General features: G+C 42.8%; 3 protein-coding genes across 3 annotated transcripts; all 3 read right to left on the reverse strand.

Moving 5' to 3' along the window:
* Nucleotides 1–901: 901 nt before the first annotated feature.
* On the reverse strand, nucleotides 902–1963 carry LOC141641704 (uncharacterized). The gene is made up of 2 exons (XM_074450356.1): nucleotides 1231–1963; nucleotides 902–1131 (listed from the first exon to the last, which is right to left on the reverse strand). Exons 1-2 carry the CDS (start codon nucleotides 1961–1963, stop codon nucleotides 902–904), a joined length of 963 nt encoding a protein of 320 aa, XP_074306457.1.
* Nucleotides 1964–12517: 10554 nt separating this feature from the next.
* LOC141641705 (protein FAR-RED ELONGATED HYPOCOTYL 3-like) lies at nucleotides 12518–13501 on the reverse strand. Its single transcript, XM_074450357.1, has one exon. It carries the CDS (start codon nucleotides 13499–13501, stop codon nucleotides 12518–12520), a length of 984 nt encoding a protein of 327 aa, XP_074306458.1.
* A 230-nt stretch (nucleotides 13502–13731) lies between these two features.
* On the reverse strand, nucleotides 13732–15905 carry LOC141641706 (uncharacterized). The gene is made up of 3 exons (XM_074450358.1): nucleotides 15548–15905; nucleotides 14919–15469; nucleotides 13732–13833 (listed from the first exon to the last, which is right to left on the reverse strand). Exons 1-3 carry the CDS (start codon nucleotides 15903–15905, stop codon nucleotides 13732–13734), a joined length of 1011 nt encoding a protein of 336 aa, XP_074306459.1.
* Nucleotides 15906–17389: the final 1484 nt, after the last annotated feature.

A 17389-nucleotide genomic window follows, 5' to 3' on the forward strand; every position in this document is an offset into this window, starting at 1 on the left:
TATTTTAGGTTAAATTGTGGATCTCCTCCTCAATGAGAGTTGAGGAGTATTTATAGCCTTTCACCTTTTGTCACGTAGTGTCCAAGTGGCCAAGTGGCTAGCAGGTGGAAAGACTGATCTACCCCTCGGCCGAGGGACCCATGGCAGGCCGGCGGGCCCTGTTGACTCACCGCCGAGGGGTCTTGGATATGAGTTCGCGGATGTGTGCCTCGGCTGGCTAGTTACCCTAGCCGAGGCACGAGAGACAGGCCGACAGGCTGCGTCGGTTAGGCTGTCTAAGCCGTTGATTTGCTGTGGATATCTTTGACCTTGCTCAATATGTTGACTGGTCAGCGGGTGCAGAATATGCCCCATCAACTATATTTGATAATTAAAATACGTAATTAGTAACTCATTAAATTATTCAATAAATAATTACTAACTCGATAATTAAAATGCGTATTTTTGTTCGGGTAATTACTATTTCATTTCAGTAACTCATTAAATAATTACCCCTATTAAAATAGAATTCAAGCATTAAAAATAATTAAAAAAAATCTAATATTCTAAAATTAAAATCATACATAATGAAAACTCTTTCAATTGTCATACATTCTGCCACTATGTTGCCAAATATGTTGCACCAAGTCTCTCTGCAACGCGTTATGAGAATCTATGTCCCATGCCTCAGTTCTTCTTTGCATATACTGTTGTAAACTTAAATTATTATACAGGCCGGTTGCACAGTGAATGATCGAGTCGCACCTCTACTCGATGTTTCACCAAGACCTTGAATACTTTCTTCTTCGAATTCTATTATATCCGGGTAATTTTGGTATGTATCTCGTTCATCCTCCACAATCATATTATGAAGAATAATACAAGTCAACATTATCTCCCACAAGAAGCCCTCATTCAAAACTCAAGCTGGCCTTTGTATTATTGCAAAACATGCTTCTAAAACGCCAAATGCACGTTCGACGTCTTTTCTAACCGACTCTTGACGTTTTGTGAATAACTCATCCTCTTGTGATAGTGGGAGTCGAATCGCGGGAATGAATATTGCCCATTTAGGATATATACCATCGGTGAGGTAATATCCCTTGTTATATGTATGCCCATTCATGTTATATGTAACTTCTGGTGCTATACCTTGATAAATATCATCAAACATCGGAGACCGATGCAACACGTTGATGTCGTTGCAAATTCCCGGTGTTCCAAAAAACGCATGTCATATCCATAAATCACCTGATGCAACGGCTTCTAAGATTACCGTTGCAGACTTATTTCTTCCTTGGTAAACGCCCTTCCATGCCCGTGGACAATTTTTCCATTCCCAGTGCATGCAATCAATACTGCCCATCATGCTTGGAAAACCTCGCCTTTCACTGTCACAAAGGAGGCGTTGTAAATCATTCATTGTTGGCCTCCTTAGATATTGCTCAGTGAATGCTTTTCTAACACCACGTACAAAGTGTTTTAGACATTTTCTCGTTGTAGATCTAGCAATTTTGAGGTACTCGTCAGCTGAATCGGCCGATGTCCCGTATGCTAGCATCCTCAATGCCGCAATGCATTTATGGATAGTGGTGGCACCTAACTTCCCGGTGGCATCGGGTCCTTGTTGGAAATAAGACTCTTGGGCTGCAACTCCTTCCACGATTCGAAAGAATAGAGATCGATGCATACGAAATCTACGCCTAAACATAGCTTCAGGATATAATGGACGATCAACGAAGTAGTCATTCATTAATATCTCACATGCACCATCACGATCTCGTTTAATATAACATCTCTTTTTTGCCTCAACAGGAGGTCCTCTATAGTTAGCATCAACAAATGGGGCAACATAAGATTGAACGACATTCTGAATTATATAATCTTCTTCGCTTTCAAGACACTTGTTCATAGTAACAATTGAAGTTACCATATCATCAAAATAATCATCACTTGAACTAGATGAATGAGAATGATAGTTCATTTGTTTTATTGTGTTAGAGAGAAATTGTGTGAAGTCAATAATTGTGTTGTACTGAAATATTCATACTAAATACTCACTTTATACACCTTTGAAGATAAGTAATCAATGTGCATTTCAGAAAATAGGATTACATATGATAAGACAACACACTGCAAATGAAGACAACTCAATGACAAATACACTTATAGATATGAAGAAATTAATAGACAACGAGACAATAAAAATAAACTAAAAAACAACAACAATAATAAACTAAACAATAACAGATAATCAAAGACTCAAAAGATAAACGACATTTTATTTCATAAACTTATCCTTGAGCCTTTGAAAGTATTCCTCTCTTGTGGTTCAAGGGACGGTTTGTTCAAAAACAACGAAAACATCTTGAACCTCATTTTTCTGTCATCTCGCTCCTTCTGATAATCAATAAGATCAGCTATATGTTTTTGGATTGTGCCTCTTTCACTTTGCAGCTCGCTCAATGTGGCGTTGAAGTCATCTAAACTTGTAGCTGCCGATTTCTGTTTTCTTTGAACCTTCGCCTTTTTAATACCATCAGGACGTGGAATCTCAGCCTCATCACTTGATCTCTTTGAACTTCATTGGCTCACAATGGTAGAATCCTTTCCAGGTATCCATCTTGGAAGGTGTTTCATTTCTACCCAACAGTGGTAAAAAGTGAAATTTTTGCCCTTCTTTTTTTGACTATAGAGGTCATGAGTTTTATCCTCTACGTTCTCAATGGCCATACCACTCATGCGCATTCGTTCAGCTTCTCCAAGTTGTGATACCCATAAAGTGACGGATTCATTGATAGTTGCCCAACGCCTTTTAATAGATTTCATGGTTCTTGGATGGATGATATCACGTATTCTTTCAGCTTTCGTATCATAAATACGCTTAATTTCCCTTCAAAACTTAGCCTTTGTTTGATCTGTTCCCAGCTCCGGATGCCCACCACAATTTAAATAACCAGAAATGAGAACTCTATCTTCTTCTTTTCCCCATCTTTCCTTTGTTACCTTGCCTTTACCCTTGGCCTGACTCATTCTCTCTACCACTTCATCTTCGTCACCGTCCTCTTCGTCAACACCATCTTCATTGTCTTCTTATGACATATAATACTCTCGAACTGGTGTCTTTTTACTACTTCCATCTCCTCCTGGAGTAGTTGGATATTGGTCAATGTGTTAAGACATCGGAAAAACTACCCCGGGTGACGAATTGTAGAACATTTGTGGAGGACACACATTATTGGAAACGTTTTGGTTAAGAAAAGCTTGAAATGTAGCCTGAAAAACAGGATCATTGAACATTCCCGGGTCAAAACGAGTATTATTATTATTTGTATTTTCTTGGAAATTTTGGTTTGGTGTTATATTTGGATTTCTTTGGGACCAATTTTCATAATTAAGATTATTGGGATCCATATTTTTTTTAGATAATTAAAAAAAAGAAACTATAATTGAATATTAATTAGAAAATTGGTAGAATATTTGAGAAATTTTGGTTAGGAGATTTTATTGTAAAGTTAAGCTCTATTTATAGAGCATTCAACTTGTTGTGTTTTTGTATTTTTTAATACATAATTTTTTATTAAATAATTTATTTATTTTATAAAACTGAATATGTGGACAAAAAAAATTTCAATCCGCCTAATTGTAGTTGGACACTATCCGTCTAAAGTTATAGACGGATAGTGGCCCTCTTACAAAATACAAGTGAGAGGGCAAGTAGGAGTATCCATTTCCCACCCAGTTGCACTATCCACTCTAATTTTGTGAGAGAGACACTATCCGTATACAGTTTTAGACGTATATTGTCCGTCTAAAGTGAGAATTTGTGAAAAAAATTAGCCGTTTAACTTGTAAATGTGTCCGTTGAAAAGTTCAACTGTTTGTTCATATGGCTTTTGCCTTTGGGAACATACCCTATATAGTGGGCAACCCCATTAGTTGGGACACTAGGAGCATTCATGTAATACTCCGTATTTATATGTCTTGGGGTACTCTATCGAGTAGCCCTTACTCTGTCGAGTAAGGGTAGGTTGCGCAATAAAATAGTTTCTGACCTGTTGGGTACTCGATCGAGTATCTGGGGTACTCGATCGAGTAAGGGGGTACTCGATCGAGTACCTTGGGTACTCGATCGAGTGTCCGGTTTTACGGGGAGTTTTCTCGGGTTTTGTTAATTATGCGATTAAGGTATTTAAACATAATCGTCATTGTTTTAAATCACTTTTACAAAACCTAAAACCCTGTTTAAGAGAGAAAGCAGTCAGTTCATCTTCCTAATCGCATTCTTAGCAATTCCCGGAGTTCAGACGGCCAGTTCGTGTCGTAGTTCGTACCGTTGAGTTCCTTGCGTCGAGGGTAAGCTTTTAACATAATTTTTATAATGTTTTGTTAAGATTGGTTAAACCCTAATTTAGGGATTGGGGGTTTTATGAGTAGTATGTGATATGTAGTCTTTATGTGTTATGTGTTAGGAGGAGAATTCGTAGAGGAGGCGTTTTGATACAGCTGTAGATACCGTCTGCTTGTTGTGCTTTCCAGGTAGGATTTCCTACTCAGTATTAGTCCCATAATGGGATGTTGGTGATGTGCTGCAGTTAGTTGTTTGATATGATGATTGTGATTATGATTGTGATTGTGATTGTGTTTGGTTATTGATGGTTCTCGAGATGCGTTCTCGGCTGAGTGGGGTCACTTGCGGGAGTGACTTCACGCCCTAGTTTCGCCCTTCGTGGAACCCGCCACGGAAGGGGATGTGCACATTAATGGGACAGGGTTATCGCTCGGTATGATGAGCGGGGCTTAGGTGGGAACGGCTGCGGTCCCCCAGCGGCGTGGCTGGTCCGATGAGACGATCGGTGTTGAGATGATGGGAGTTGGTGTGTGTGTGTGCGTGTGTGTGTGTGTGTGTGTGTGATTCATTGTATCTGTTTATCTTATTATTGTTATCCATGTTGATTGTGTGATTAGTAGATCGACCCGGTGTTGTTTTGTAAACTGCGGTGATCCATTCGGGGATGGTGAGCAGATATTGAGCAGGTATTGAGATGAGTCTTGGGATAGTGGGATGCCACGACATGACGATAGGAGTCTTCCGTCAGTAACCTTAGTTTATTTACATTCAGATTAGACAGTCATTTGAGAATAATGTATCGCACTTTTAGTTGGTTTCATGGATTGTAACTATTCGTTAAACTATTTATAATAAATGTTGTTTCTTTATTGTTGTTTGATTATCATTGCCTCGGGTAACCGAGATGGTAATGTCTTCATACCTGAGTGGTCCTGGTAAGGCACTTGGAGTATGGGGGTGTTACAAATGGTATCAGAGCGACGATCCTGAAACCTGTAACCAATGAACTTAATGAACATAGGGAGTCAATTAAAATGAACCCGGGGTAAAAGTTGTAGGAGCTAGTGCAAAGGCTTGGGAGACGTCCTAAAGTCGCGGGGGTCGCCCTACAACTTTGAGCCGGTCACGTGGGGAAGTGTTTGTCGAGTTGTATGTGTGTTTGGTTAACTTGTTTACAAATGTGATGGAATGTGTTGATTGTTGGATGTTCGAAGTTGGAGGTTGAGAAGGTGAAAGAAAAGTGATGATATATAGAAACTATTGATGAAATGATAGCATGTTGAATGTTTTACAACGTGGCAATTAATAGCATGATTGTTATGATATAATATGTGATTTATAAAGTTAGCGTGTTAGTATATGACGTAACATGCGGGTAGCCCTTACGAATTAGTGTTACTCGATCGAGTGGGACTGACTCGATCGGGTGGGTTTTTGGCGATTTTGAGTCCAGAATCGAGTTTTGGGGCACTCGATCGAGTAACTAGGGGTACTCGATCGAGTAGGGAGCCACTCGATCGAGTAGCCTAGATACTCGATCGAGTAGGTAAGAGATCAGAAGGTCTGTTTGGTTCTGGAGTTTGGGTACTCGATCGAGTACGTGGGGAACTCGATCGAGTAGCCCGTTACTCGATCGAGTGTGTTTGGGAACTCGATCGAGTGGGTTATGGGCATCGTGATTTCGTGTTTTGAGGTTAGTACGTGTGTTTATGTTTACCCTTTCTTATATAGCTTCAAGATGCCGCCCAAGAGAACTGCTTTGTACGCGAGAGCTGAGCTTATGACCGTGGATGACATCGTTAAGATGTTAGAGCACCAGGATGCTCTTACTGAGACCCTTAAGAGAGTGAATGAGGGCAAGGATAAGAGTAAGGAGAAGGAGGTTGATCATTCTAAAATCAGCCTCTATATTGCGAGGTTTAACCCGAAGGAATACAAGGGAGTAGGGGAGCCTAATCTGCTTGATAGTTGGCTGAGAGAGATGGAGAACATCTTAGACTTGGTTCATTGTCCGATGAGATGAGGTGGAGCAGCTGCGTTCTATCCGAGGGAGGCAGGCAAGTGGTGGGATTCGGTGAAGATGAGTGCTAAGGAGATATACACCAACCAAGGCTTACCTGCTATACCTTGGGAGGAGTTTCGTAGGGCGGTGAGGAAGGAGTTCGTACCGGAGCATGTAATGAGTAAGTTGAGGGAAGAGTTTGATAAGTTTAAGATGACCGCTGAGATGTCGATAGCCGAGTACTACAGACAGTTCAATGAGAAGTCCAGGTATGCCGAGGATATGGGTTTGAGTGAGGAGAACCTGGCATTGAGGTTTGAGAGAGGGTTGACTACCACGATTATGGATAAGTTACCCGTGGGAATCCTTACCGATGTTAAGGAAGCTTATGAGAGGGCTGGAAGAGCGGAGAGGCTGGTGGAGATGGCTCAGGAGAGGTCTGGTGGTGAGAAGAGGAAGTCTGAGAGCGAGGGTGGTGGCCAATCGAATCACAAGAAAGGCAACCACAATCAGTCTAAAGGATTTTCTTCTGGGTCAGGGTTCAGTGCTGGGGCGTCCTTTGGGCGTGGCCGTGGGAGTGTGAGTAATAGTTGGGGAGTGACCTGCTTTGGTTGCGGTGGTGTAGGCCACAAGAGACATGAGTGCACGAGTGCACCGGGATCTTTCCAGAGACCTGCGCAGAGCTTCGCGAGCAACAGACCGGCTGGATCATGGCCAAACCGGGGAAGTCAGAGTTACCAGAGTGGAGGCAACCGCAACGGCGGTAATTTTATCGAAGACACCGACGAACAACAACAACAATCAAGGGTCGGGTGCTAAGCCGACCGCATCGCCCCAAGATCTTGTCCGGGGAGGTGGGCGAGAAGACCAAAGTGGCAAGTTATTCATGATGGAGAAGAAGGCGGTGAGGAAGATGCGCACGTTATCACCGGTACATTCCTTGTTAATGGTATTCCTACGTTTGTTTTGTTTGATTCGGGGGCTTCTCAGTCGTTTGTGTCTTCGAGTCATGTAAAACAGTTGGGTTTGAGAGTATATGAATCTGTTAGTGAGCAAGTTTTCATACCTTCGGGTGAGTCTGTACCGTGTGGGAGGTTGTTTAGAGATGTATCTTTGATAGTTGGGCAAGTCGATTTCCCTGTAGACTTGCTAGAGTTTCCTTTTAATGGTTTTGAGATGATAGTTGGGATGGATTGGTTAGGAAAGTATAAAGCTAAGATAGACTGTCATCAAAAGAAAGTGTCCTTAAGAGGTCCAAAGGGTGTTAGTGTGTCTTATCGTGGGTTTCTCGTCAAACCCAAAGTTAAGTTGATTGCAGCTGTTACCTTGAAGTCTTATCTGAGAAAGGGATGTCCTTTGATCCTGTGCCATGTGAGAGATGACCGGATAGAGATTCCGACAGTTGATGAGATACCAGTGGTGGGAGAGTTTGCAGACGTTTTTCCAGAGGAGATTCCGGGGTTGCCACCGAAGAGAGAGATAGATTTCACCGTAGAGTTGAAGCCAGGGACGGGGCCAATCTCTAAGGCACCGTACCGTATGGGTCCTAAGGAGATGGAGGAACTCAGGAAGCAGTTGGATGATTTAATAGAGAAGGGATACATTAGACCAAGTGTATCGCCTTGGGGAGCACCAGTTCTTTTCGTAAAGAAGAAAGATGGGAGTTTGAGGCTATGCATAGATTACAGGGAGCTGAACCGTGTGACGATAAAGAACAAGTATCCTTTGCCAAGGATAGATGACCTATTTGATCAGTTGAGCGGTGCAACAGTCTTTTCCAAGATTGATTTGAGGTCAGGGTACCATCAGGTGAAGATTAGGGAGGTGGACATACCAAAGACGGCTTTCACGTCGAGGTATGGCCATTATGAGTACGTGGTGATGCCGTTTGGTTTGTCTAATGCGCCGGCAGTGTTTATGGATTTGATGAACAGAATCTTCAGACAGTTCTTGGACCAGTTTGTAGTGGTGTTTATCGATGATATCTTAGTCTACTCTAAGACTAAGGAGGAGCATGAGGAGCATCCGAGGATCGTGTTGCGAGACTTTGAGGATCATGAGTTGTATGCCAAGCTGTCCAAGTGTGAGTTAGAGAAAGTTGCTTTTCTGGGGCATGTAATCTCTAAAGATGGGGTAGCTGTGGATCCGGCGAAGATTGAGGCAGTGACAAAGTGGGAAGCACCTAAGAATGTTGCTGAGGTTAGGAGTTTCTTGGGTTTAGCTGGATACTACAGACGGTTCGTGAAATATTTCTCCAAGATAGCCAGACCGATGACAGCGTTGATGAGGAAAGAGAACAGGTTTCGTTGGGATGAGAGTTGTGAGACGGCGTTCCAAACATTAAAGGAGCGTTTGACCACGGCTTCGTCCTCGCATTGCTCGAAGGGAGCGAGAATTTTGAGGTTTATACAGATGCCTCGAAGAATGGGTTGGGATGTGTGTTGATGCAGAATGGTAAAGTGATTGCCTATGCTTCTAGGCAGTTGAAGCCTTATGAGAAGAACTACCCTACTCATGATCTGGAGTTGGGTGCAGTGGTGTTTGCTCTCAAGATTTGGAGACATTACCTTTATGGAGCAATCTTTAAGGTATTTTCTGATCACAAGAGTCTTAAGTACATCTTCACGCAGAAGGAGTTGAACATGAGACAGAGGAGGTGGATGGAGTTGATTGGCGACTACGACATGGAAATTATCTACCATGAAGGGAAGGCCAATGTTGTTCTTTGATGCTTTGAGTAGGAAGAGTGTACATTCCTTGTGTACACCTCTATCTTTGATGAGGCTGAGAGATGAGGTAGCGAGGTTTGGGATACATATGATGCGGAAAGGAGATGCCATGGTGACATGACAAGACACCCGGAGTTTTATGATGATATTCGGGATAAGCGGGCTTTGGATCCTAAGATAGTGGAGTGGAGAGCTGGAGTAGAGAAAGGGACAAAGTGTCCGGTTTTCTATTCATACAGATGGTAGTTTGAGGTTTGATGGTAGGTGGTGTGTCCCTAATGATGAGGAGTTGAAAAAGACGATCATGACAGAGGCGCATTGCACACCATATTCAGTTCATCCAGGTGGAGACAAGCTATACAAGGATTTGAAGAAAACGTTTTGGTGGCCTGGGATGAAGAAAGAGACAGCTGAGTTTGTGTCCCGTTGTTTGACATGCCAGAGAGTAAAAGAGGAATAGAGAAGACCACAAGGTAAGATTCAGTCTTTAGAGGTGCCTGAGTGGAAGTGGGAATCCATTTCCATGAATTTCATTGTGGGTTTGCCTAAGAGTCAACAAGGTAACAACATGATTTGGGTGATAGTGGATCGTCGACCAAGTCAGCTCACTTTGTTCCAATGAAAGATACATGGACTAAGGCACAATTGGCTATGGCCTATCGAAAGAACGTGCTTAAGTTACATGGAGTCCCTAAGGACATAGTGTCTGACAGAGATGCGAGGTTTATATCGAGGTTTTGGAAGGAGTTGCAGGAATCGTTGGGAACAACGTTGAAGATGAGTACAACATTTCATCCTGCGACAGATGGGCAGACTGAGAGAACAATCAAGACTCTTGAGGATATGTTGCGAGCGTGTGTGATGGATTTTGGTGGTAGCTGGGAGCAGAGGTTGGACTTGATAGAGTTTTCTTACAACAACAACTATCACACCAGTATTGGTATGGCACCGTTTGAGGCTTTGTATGGGAGGAGATGTAGGAGTCCAATATGTTGGGACGATAGTGCTGAGGCAGTGGTTTTAGGACCAGAGATGGTGCATGAGATGGTGGAACAGATTAAGATGATCAGGGAACGGATGAGAGCAGCCCAGGATCGACAAAAGAGTTATGTGGATCTACATCGTCGGGACATAGAGTTTCAAGTTGGGGACAAGGTTCTTCTGAAAGTGTCTCCGATGCGTGGAGTTATGAGATTTGGGAAGAAAGGCAAGCTAAGTCAGAAGTTTATAGGGCCTTATGAGATCTTAGAGCGAGTTGGGGAAGTTGCTTATCGTTTGGCTTTACCAGCTGCGTTGGAGAGAGTGCATAATGTGTTTCATGTATCGCAGCTGCGGAAGTATGTGAGTGACCCGTCACATGTGTTGGAGGCAGAGAGCTTAGAGCTAGATGAGTCTTTATCATATCTGGAAGTGCCTAAGCAGATTCTAGACCGAAAGGTTAGGAAGACTAGGAGTGGTGAGACAGTTTTGCTTAAGATCCTTTGGTCTAACCACGAGACTGAGGAAGCTACATGGGAGGCAGAGGACATCATGAAAGAGCGTTACCCTTTCCTTTTTGATCAGGTATGTATGGTTACGGGGACGTAACCTTGTTTCTTTTAGGGGGGTAGGAGATGATCGCGAGCAGTTTTAAGAGTTTTATACACCTTTATATGTTGTGTCGGGATGTTTGTCAGGATAAGTTAGGTTAGTATCATGTTTTATGTTCGGTTGCTGAGTCGGGAATGTTGTAGGAGTACCTTTGTTTGGTAGTGGTTTGAACTTCGAGGACGAAGTTCCTTTTAAGGAGGGAAGACTGTAATACTCCGTATTTATATGTCTTGGGGTACTCTATCGAGTAGCCCTTACTCTGTCGAGTAAGGGTAGGTTGCGCAATAAAATAGTTTCTGACCTGTTGGGTACTCGATCGAGTAGCTGGGGTACTCGATCGAGTAAGGGGGTACTCGATCGAGTACCTTGGGTACTCGATTGAGTGTCCGGTTTTACGGGGAGTTTTCTCGGGTTTTGTCAATTATGCGATTAAGGTATTTAAACATAATCGTCATTGTTTTAAATCACTTTTACAAAACCTAAAACCCTGTTTAAGAGAGAAAGCAGTCAGTTCATCTTCCTAATCGCATTCTTAGCAATTCCCGGAGTTCAGACGGTCAGTTCGTGTCGTAGTTCGTACCGTTGAGTTCCTTGCGTCGAGGGTAAGCTTTTAACATAATTTTTATAATGTTTTGTTAAGATTGGTTAAACCCTAATTTAGGGATTGGGGGTTTTATGAGTAGTATGTGATATGTAGTCTTTATGTGTTATGTGTTAGGAGGAGAATTCGTAGAGGAGGCGTTTTGATACAGCTGTAGATACCGTCTGCTTGTTGTGCTTTCCAGGTAGGATTTCCTACTCAGTATTAGTCCCATAATGGGATGTTGGTGATGTGCTGCAGTTAGTTGTTTGATATGATGATTGTGATTGTGATTGTGATTGTGTTTGGTTATTGATGGTTCTCGAGATGCGTTCTCGGCTGAGTGGGGTCACTTGCGGGAGTGACTTCACGCCCTAGTTTCGCCCTTCGTGGAACCCGCCACGGAAGGGGATGTGCACATTAATGGGACAGGGTTATCGCTCGGTATGATGAGCGGGGCTTAGGTGGGAACGGCTGCGGTCCCCCACTGGCAGAGCTGGTCCAGTAGACAGTCAGTGTTGAGATGATGGGAGTTGGTGTGTGTGTGTGCGTGTGTGTGTGTGTGTGTGTGATTCAGCTGTCTGTTTATCTTATTATTGTTATCCATGTTGATTGTGTGATTAGTACTGACCCCGGTGTTGTTTTGTAAACCTGCGGTGATCCATTCGGGGATGGTGAGCAGATATTGAGCAGGTATTGAGATGAGTACTGGGATAGCTGGGATGCCACGACATGACGATAGGAGTCTTCCGCTGTAGCCTTAGTTTATTTACATTTCAGTTAGACAGTCATTTGAGAATAATGTATCGCACTTTTAGTTGGTTTCATGGATTGTAACTATTCGTTAAACTATTTATAATAAATGTTGTTTCTTTATTGTTGTTTGATTATCATTGTCTCGGGTAACCGAGATGGTAATGTCTTCATACCTGAGTGGTCCTGGTAAGGCACTTGGAGTATGGGGGTGTTACAATTCATGGGGCTCCCCATAATAGGAGAGATGTAGCATTTGGGGCACTATAAATGTACCGATGTACATGCTTTAAGTATCTAACGTTATTAAATATCGATAACTCGTTAACAAAATAATGAACTGTCAAACGGTCTTTCGTCATCTTCGCGCCTCTTTGGAATTCTTCTCGTAATGATATGATAGCATTCTTAGAAAGCTTACAACCTAATCTGGATAATAACCGATCAAGCCCTGTCAACCGTTTCGATCTAGGTAACTCTAATAAGTACCGGATCTCCACGTTTTGCGTTTTCATCAACGAATGAAAACGGACTCAGATGCTATCAAGTGCCAGTTTCGCGCTATTCAACCATTTCTTCAAAATTGCATGTGCCGGCTCAACCCGGGATGTAGATGTGTTTCCAAAATGGGTTAATTTTTTTGTTCGGTACTTGGCCCATTTTTCAATGTGCGGGAACCATGTAGATTGAATATAAGCTGCTACTGGTGGCCATTGCTTTGCCAATTTCTCCCACGCGACATCAAACTCGGCTCGGGTCCCCACCTCTACAACCGCTCCAAACAACCTTGAAGAAATGTATATAACCCAATTACTATCCCGACTGACGAAATCAAGTGCTCTCGTCTCTACGGCAGCATATATATGCCAAAGACATAGCAAATGGGAGGAATTCGAAAAAACACTGGGAATCGCCTTCGTCAACCCTCTTTCGAAATCTACAACAATGACATTAGGCTGAACGTCGTCATTGAGAAGGTCCTTCAGATGCCGTAAGACCCAAGCATAACCGTCCTCGGACTCGTACCTCACAAAAGCATATGCGATCACAAAAGTCTTTCCAACGAGTGTGACCCTAACCAACTCAACAAGCGGAAGACCGTGTTTGTTAGTCTTGTACGTGGAATCCATGATGACCACATAGTAGTATGATCGAAATATCTTCACTTCTTCCGGATGAGCCATGAACACGTGGGTTAGTTGATTACTAGACCGATCGGTAACCCAAAAGTGCACGTATTTATGTTGAACCGCAAGTGTTAACATTTGTTTTGCCGGGTTTCTTCCTTCTCTTTCGTCGGCCCTCACTTTTTGAGCCCGGTTGTAGATTTTTCGTCTTGCGGGTCGTGGTTTTTCTGGATTCCGCTTATGTAATCCCACACTTATCAGAGCCGGTGGTACATGAGCTCTAACTTGGGCATCGATAAACGCCAACTCATCATCATCATCAAGCTTAGCATAATATCTATCACCGTCGCCATACTTCACCAAAGCATGATTATGAACTCTAAATCGCATATAAAGTAACCATTATTGAGGGACGGCTTTTACTTGAACAATTTTCATTTTGAATTTGCAATCACACCATTGAAAAGTCGTGTTAGCCCTCATTAACGAGTCCCCATCATCATTGTTAGGACGTCTCCCACCTCTACGACATACAAAGTAATCGACACGAAGATCCGTGTTCCGACCTCGTCTCTTGTTGCTTGCTCTTTTAATCCAAAACCGAGTTCAAGTGCGATCTGTTATGCCCAATTGAACCCTTCTTTACTTGAAGTGAATACTCTGTTGGTAATGAAATGTTCCGTGTAATCAACACCGTTGCTACCGAAATCATCGTAGTAATCCTGTACGAATTTCAAAAATTAACATATTATAGAAAACAAATTTAAAATATAAATAAAATTAAAAAACGATATTTAACACAGAAATTACATAAAAATAAAAAACGATATTTAACAACATTTGTAAAACAGAATTTATTGTAATTATTTAATTAATATATTTATCGATTTTTGTAAGACGGAAATTAGTTTTTGTTTTTAGAAAAAAAAAATAATACGAAAATAGGCCTGGACGAAATTTTTTTTCGTCCAACCCAATTTTGTGTATTTTTTTTCAAAAATAAATAAATTATTTCCATCTTGAAATTGTTTTGGCCGTGGCAAAGGGTAATTGCTATTCCGTTCTAATCTAATCCGAACAACAAATTATAAAATAGAAGCGTAAAAGGTAGATTAAAAAGAAAACTTACCCCGGCGAATTCGTTGCTAGCTTGATTTTTGTTAACGTTATTACCCGACATGATTAAACAGTTTTAATCGAACATTACGTAAAAAAACCGTCTTTTTTTAGAGAGATAATTAAGGTAGATTTAAGTGGGGGGCAAAGTTGGCAACTTGTCTTAATAGTCGACAATAATTAGTAAAAGTGTCGACGATATTTAACACGACTATGAAGCCCAACTATGAAGTCCAAAACTCAAACCTCACCAGATCAATATCGGTCCATCATAGACGTAGGCATGACTCAAGCCATACAACTAATCAACTATACAAATACAACAACTCTTTTATAGGACCGTCTTATAGCATAGGACTGGCCCAAAAGGAGAAAAACCCAAAGTTAACATATAATTACATTCATATTTCAATTTTTTTTTTTGAGGAAAACACCCACCGGGGTATCACTATATTAAAGATAGATCAAAAACTACAGCATTGTTTACGATCTGTGGTAAGTTATCCGTCCAGACCGTCTTACCGATAATTCTAGGAAAAACATGAGCTAATGAATGAGCTACACAGTTATTAATCCTACTAGTGTGCGACCAAACAGCCGAATTAAAAGAACTACTTAAGACAATAAAATCATCAATGATTAAAGAAAACTCGCTCCTTCCGCTGCGCTTGCCCTCTAGAGCCTCAACTACCTGCAAACAATCACTCTCGAGCACCACATCCTGTATGACTCGATCCATAGCTTCTTGAAGCCCGTCTAGCACTGCCACCGCTTCCGCAATATGGGGGTCCCAGCTCTGTTCGCGCACCACCGCCATTCCCCAAACTACTTCACCATTTCGATTCCTGCAAACCGCTCCCGTACTAACCCCTTCCCCTTCCTTAGCCCCCGCATCAACATTGATCTTGACATACCCAACCGGCGCAGGCTTCCAACCTTCACTTCCCCTACTCCCTTCATCCTCGCGTCTTCCCTTCACTCCCCCCTTGCTGCCGTGATCATCTCGCCATTCCGCATCCTCACACGCCACATCTCGCACCCTCTTAATGATCTTCGCAGGGTCAACTGTCGCGTCCTCAAAAATTACCTTATTCCAGTGCTCCCAAATTGCCCAACAACCAATCATAAACAGCCCGTAATTCGCCCTCTCCATCTCCTTCCACAGCATCTCGATCCATCCTCGAATACTATCCGGCCTCCCCTCCTCCTCCCCAAACAGACCCAAGCCCTCCCAAACCCAACCTGCAACTCGACGCTCGCGGAAAAGATGAAGACTCGACTAATGAAAAATATGACACAAAGGGCAAGAAGAAGACTCACTTCCGATACGAGCAGCAATGTTTGCTTTTGTCGCAAGGGCTTCGTTACACAGCTGCCAAAAGAAGAGCTTAACACGGGGCCAAACCAGAACCTGCCACATCCTATTCCACAGCCATCTTTCCCTCTCCCTAGCCGACGTCTCAGCCCAATCAATTGCTTCCCCTGCTAGCAATTTGTACGCCGATGTCACCGTATATAAACCATCCTTTTCTAACCCCCAATACCAAAAATCATTAGCATCATTCGAACTAAGCTGAATGTTAGTAATTCTCTCCCTTTCAAATGGCAAAAACAGATTGTTAATTTTTACCATATCCCACCCACCCCCATTTGGTTGCATCAGCTCAGCCACTCTCATTGTTTCGTTGCCCAAACTACACGGGGTAATAATCTTACCCGTCTGAGACTTCGGTATCCACGCATCTCTCCACACCAACGTATCCCTCCCATTTCCTATCCGTTTTCTCAACCCCTTCTCGAGCATCCCCCTTGCCTCTAAGATGCCTCTCCAAGTGTAGCTAGGGTAGTGTCCCAACGCAGCCTCCATAAACGTCCCTTGCGGATAATATCGAGCTTGCATAAGACGTGCCCAAAGGCTTTCAGGACATGATACGAGCCTCCACGCTTGTTTCGCTAGCAAAACAAGATTAAAGAAGCGGAAATCCCGAAATCCCAAACCTCCTTCCCCCTTAGCCCGTGTCAATTTCCTCCAAGCCACCCACGTCATTCCTTTCTTCTCATCACCATGGCCCCACCAAAAACGAGATATCATCGTTCTAAGCTCATCGCAAAAGTTCGCCGGAATTTTAAACACACTCATCTCATCACCATTTAATCTTTTGCTTAGCTTATCCCGAATGATATCAGTAATATCTTTCTTTGAGCGACCAATAACAGTGGGTAACCCCAGGTACCGTGAGTGTTCATCCACTTACACAAACCCCAATTTTTCGACCACATCCCTTCGCTGGCCTTGCGACACACCTCTGCTAAATGAAACCATTGTCTTGTCGAGATTAACAAGCTGACCCGAAGCCATCTCATACTCCCTAAGAATATTATTAACCACCTCCGCTTCTTCAATGGTTGCCCGGACAAATAAAATACTGTCGTCGGCAAATAAGAGATGGGATATGGTCGGGGCATTAGCAGCAATACAAATCCCGTGGAGCGCCTGATTCTCGACAGCCCGCCTCAAAGAATTGGACAGAACTTTCGCACAGATAATAAATAAGTACGGAGAAAGCGGGTCACCTTGTCTAAGCCCTCTTGACGGTCTAAATTCCTCCGAAGGGACACCTTTAATCATGACCGAGAAGCTCACCGTTGATACGCATTCCATTACCCTTTGTATCCACCCCTGGTCAAACCCCATCGACACAAGAACCCGCCTCAGAAAATTCCACTCTACCCTATCATAAGCTTTGGCCATGTCCAGTTTGACTGCCATATACCCCTCCGAGCTTCGGTGATTCTTCATATGGTGAAACATCTCGAAAGCGACCAAAATATTATCCGAGATAGCTCTCCCCGGCGTAAAGGCACTTTGATTCTCTGAGACTATATCGTTCAAGAACAGCTTGAGGCGGTTAGCTAGAATTTTTGAGACAAGCTTATAGACCACATTGCAAAGGATAATTGGCCTGAAATCCCGAATCTTATCCGGCGCTTTTTTCTTCGGTATTAAGACAATATTAGTCTTATTTAATCTCTCCGGCGATGACTCTCCCCTCAAAATTTGAAGCACAGTACTCACCACTTCCGGCCCAATAACCTGCCAATAAGTTTGATAGAATAACCCGTTCATCCCATCCGGTCCCGGTGCTTTCAGAGGATGCATTT

The sequence above is a fragment of the Silene latifolia genome, chromosome 2 (genome assembly GCF_048544455.1).
Source record: "Silene latifolia isolate original U9 population chromosome 2, ASM4854445v1, whole genome shotgun sequence".
NCBI lineage: Eukaryota > Viridiplantae > Streptophyta > Magnoliopsida > Caryophyllales > Caryophyllaceae > Silene > Silene latifolia.

Bases quoted from the DNA above. Each gene is read 5' to 3' on its own strand.
- LOC141641706 (XM_074450358.1), bottom strand. From the start codon at position 15,905: ATGAGAGTGGCTGAGCTGATGCAACCAAATGGGGGTGGGTGGGATATG. The intron at 15,470-15,547 runs GTGAGTCTTCTT...GTCGAGTTGCAG, and splicing joins CATTGCTGCTCGTATCGGAA to GTTGGGTTTGGGAGGGCTTG. The intron at 13,834-14,918 runs GTAGTTGAGGCT...AAATTCGTACAG, and splicing joins TCGAGAGTGATTGTTTGCAG to GATTACTACGATGATTTCGG.
- LOC141641704 (XM_074450356.1), bottom strand. From the start codon at position 1,963: ATGAACTATCATTCTCATTCATCTAGTTCAAGTGATGATTATTTTGAT. The intron at 1,132-1,230 runs GTGATTTATGGA...ATATTTATCAAG, and splicing joins CTTAGAAGCCGTTGCATCAG to GTATAGCACCAGAAGTTACA.
- LOC141641705 (XM_074450357.1), bottom strand. From the start codon at position 13,501: ATGCGATTTAGAGTTCATAATCATGCTTTGGTGAAGTATGGCGACGGT.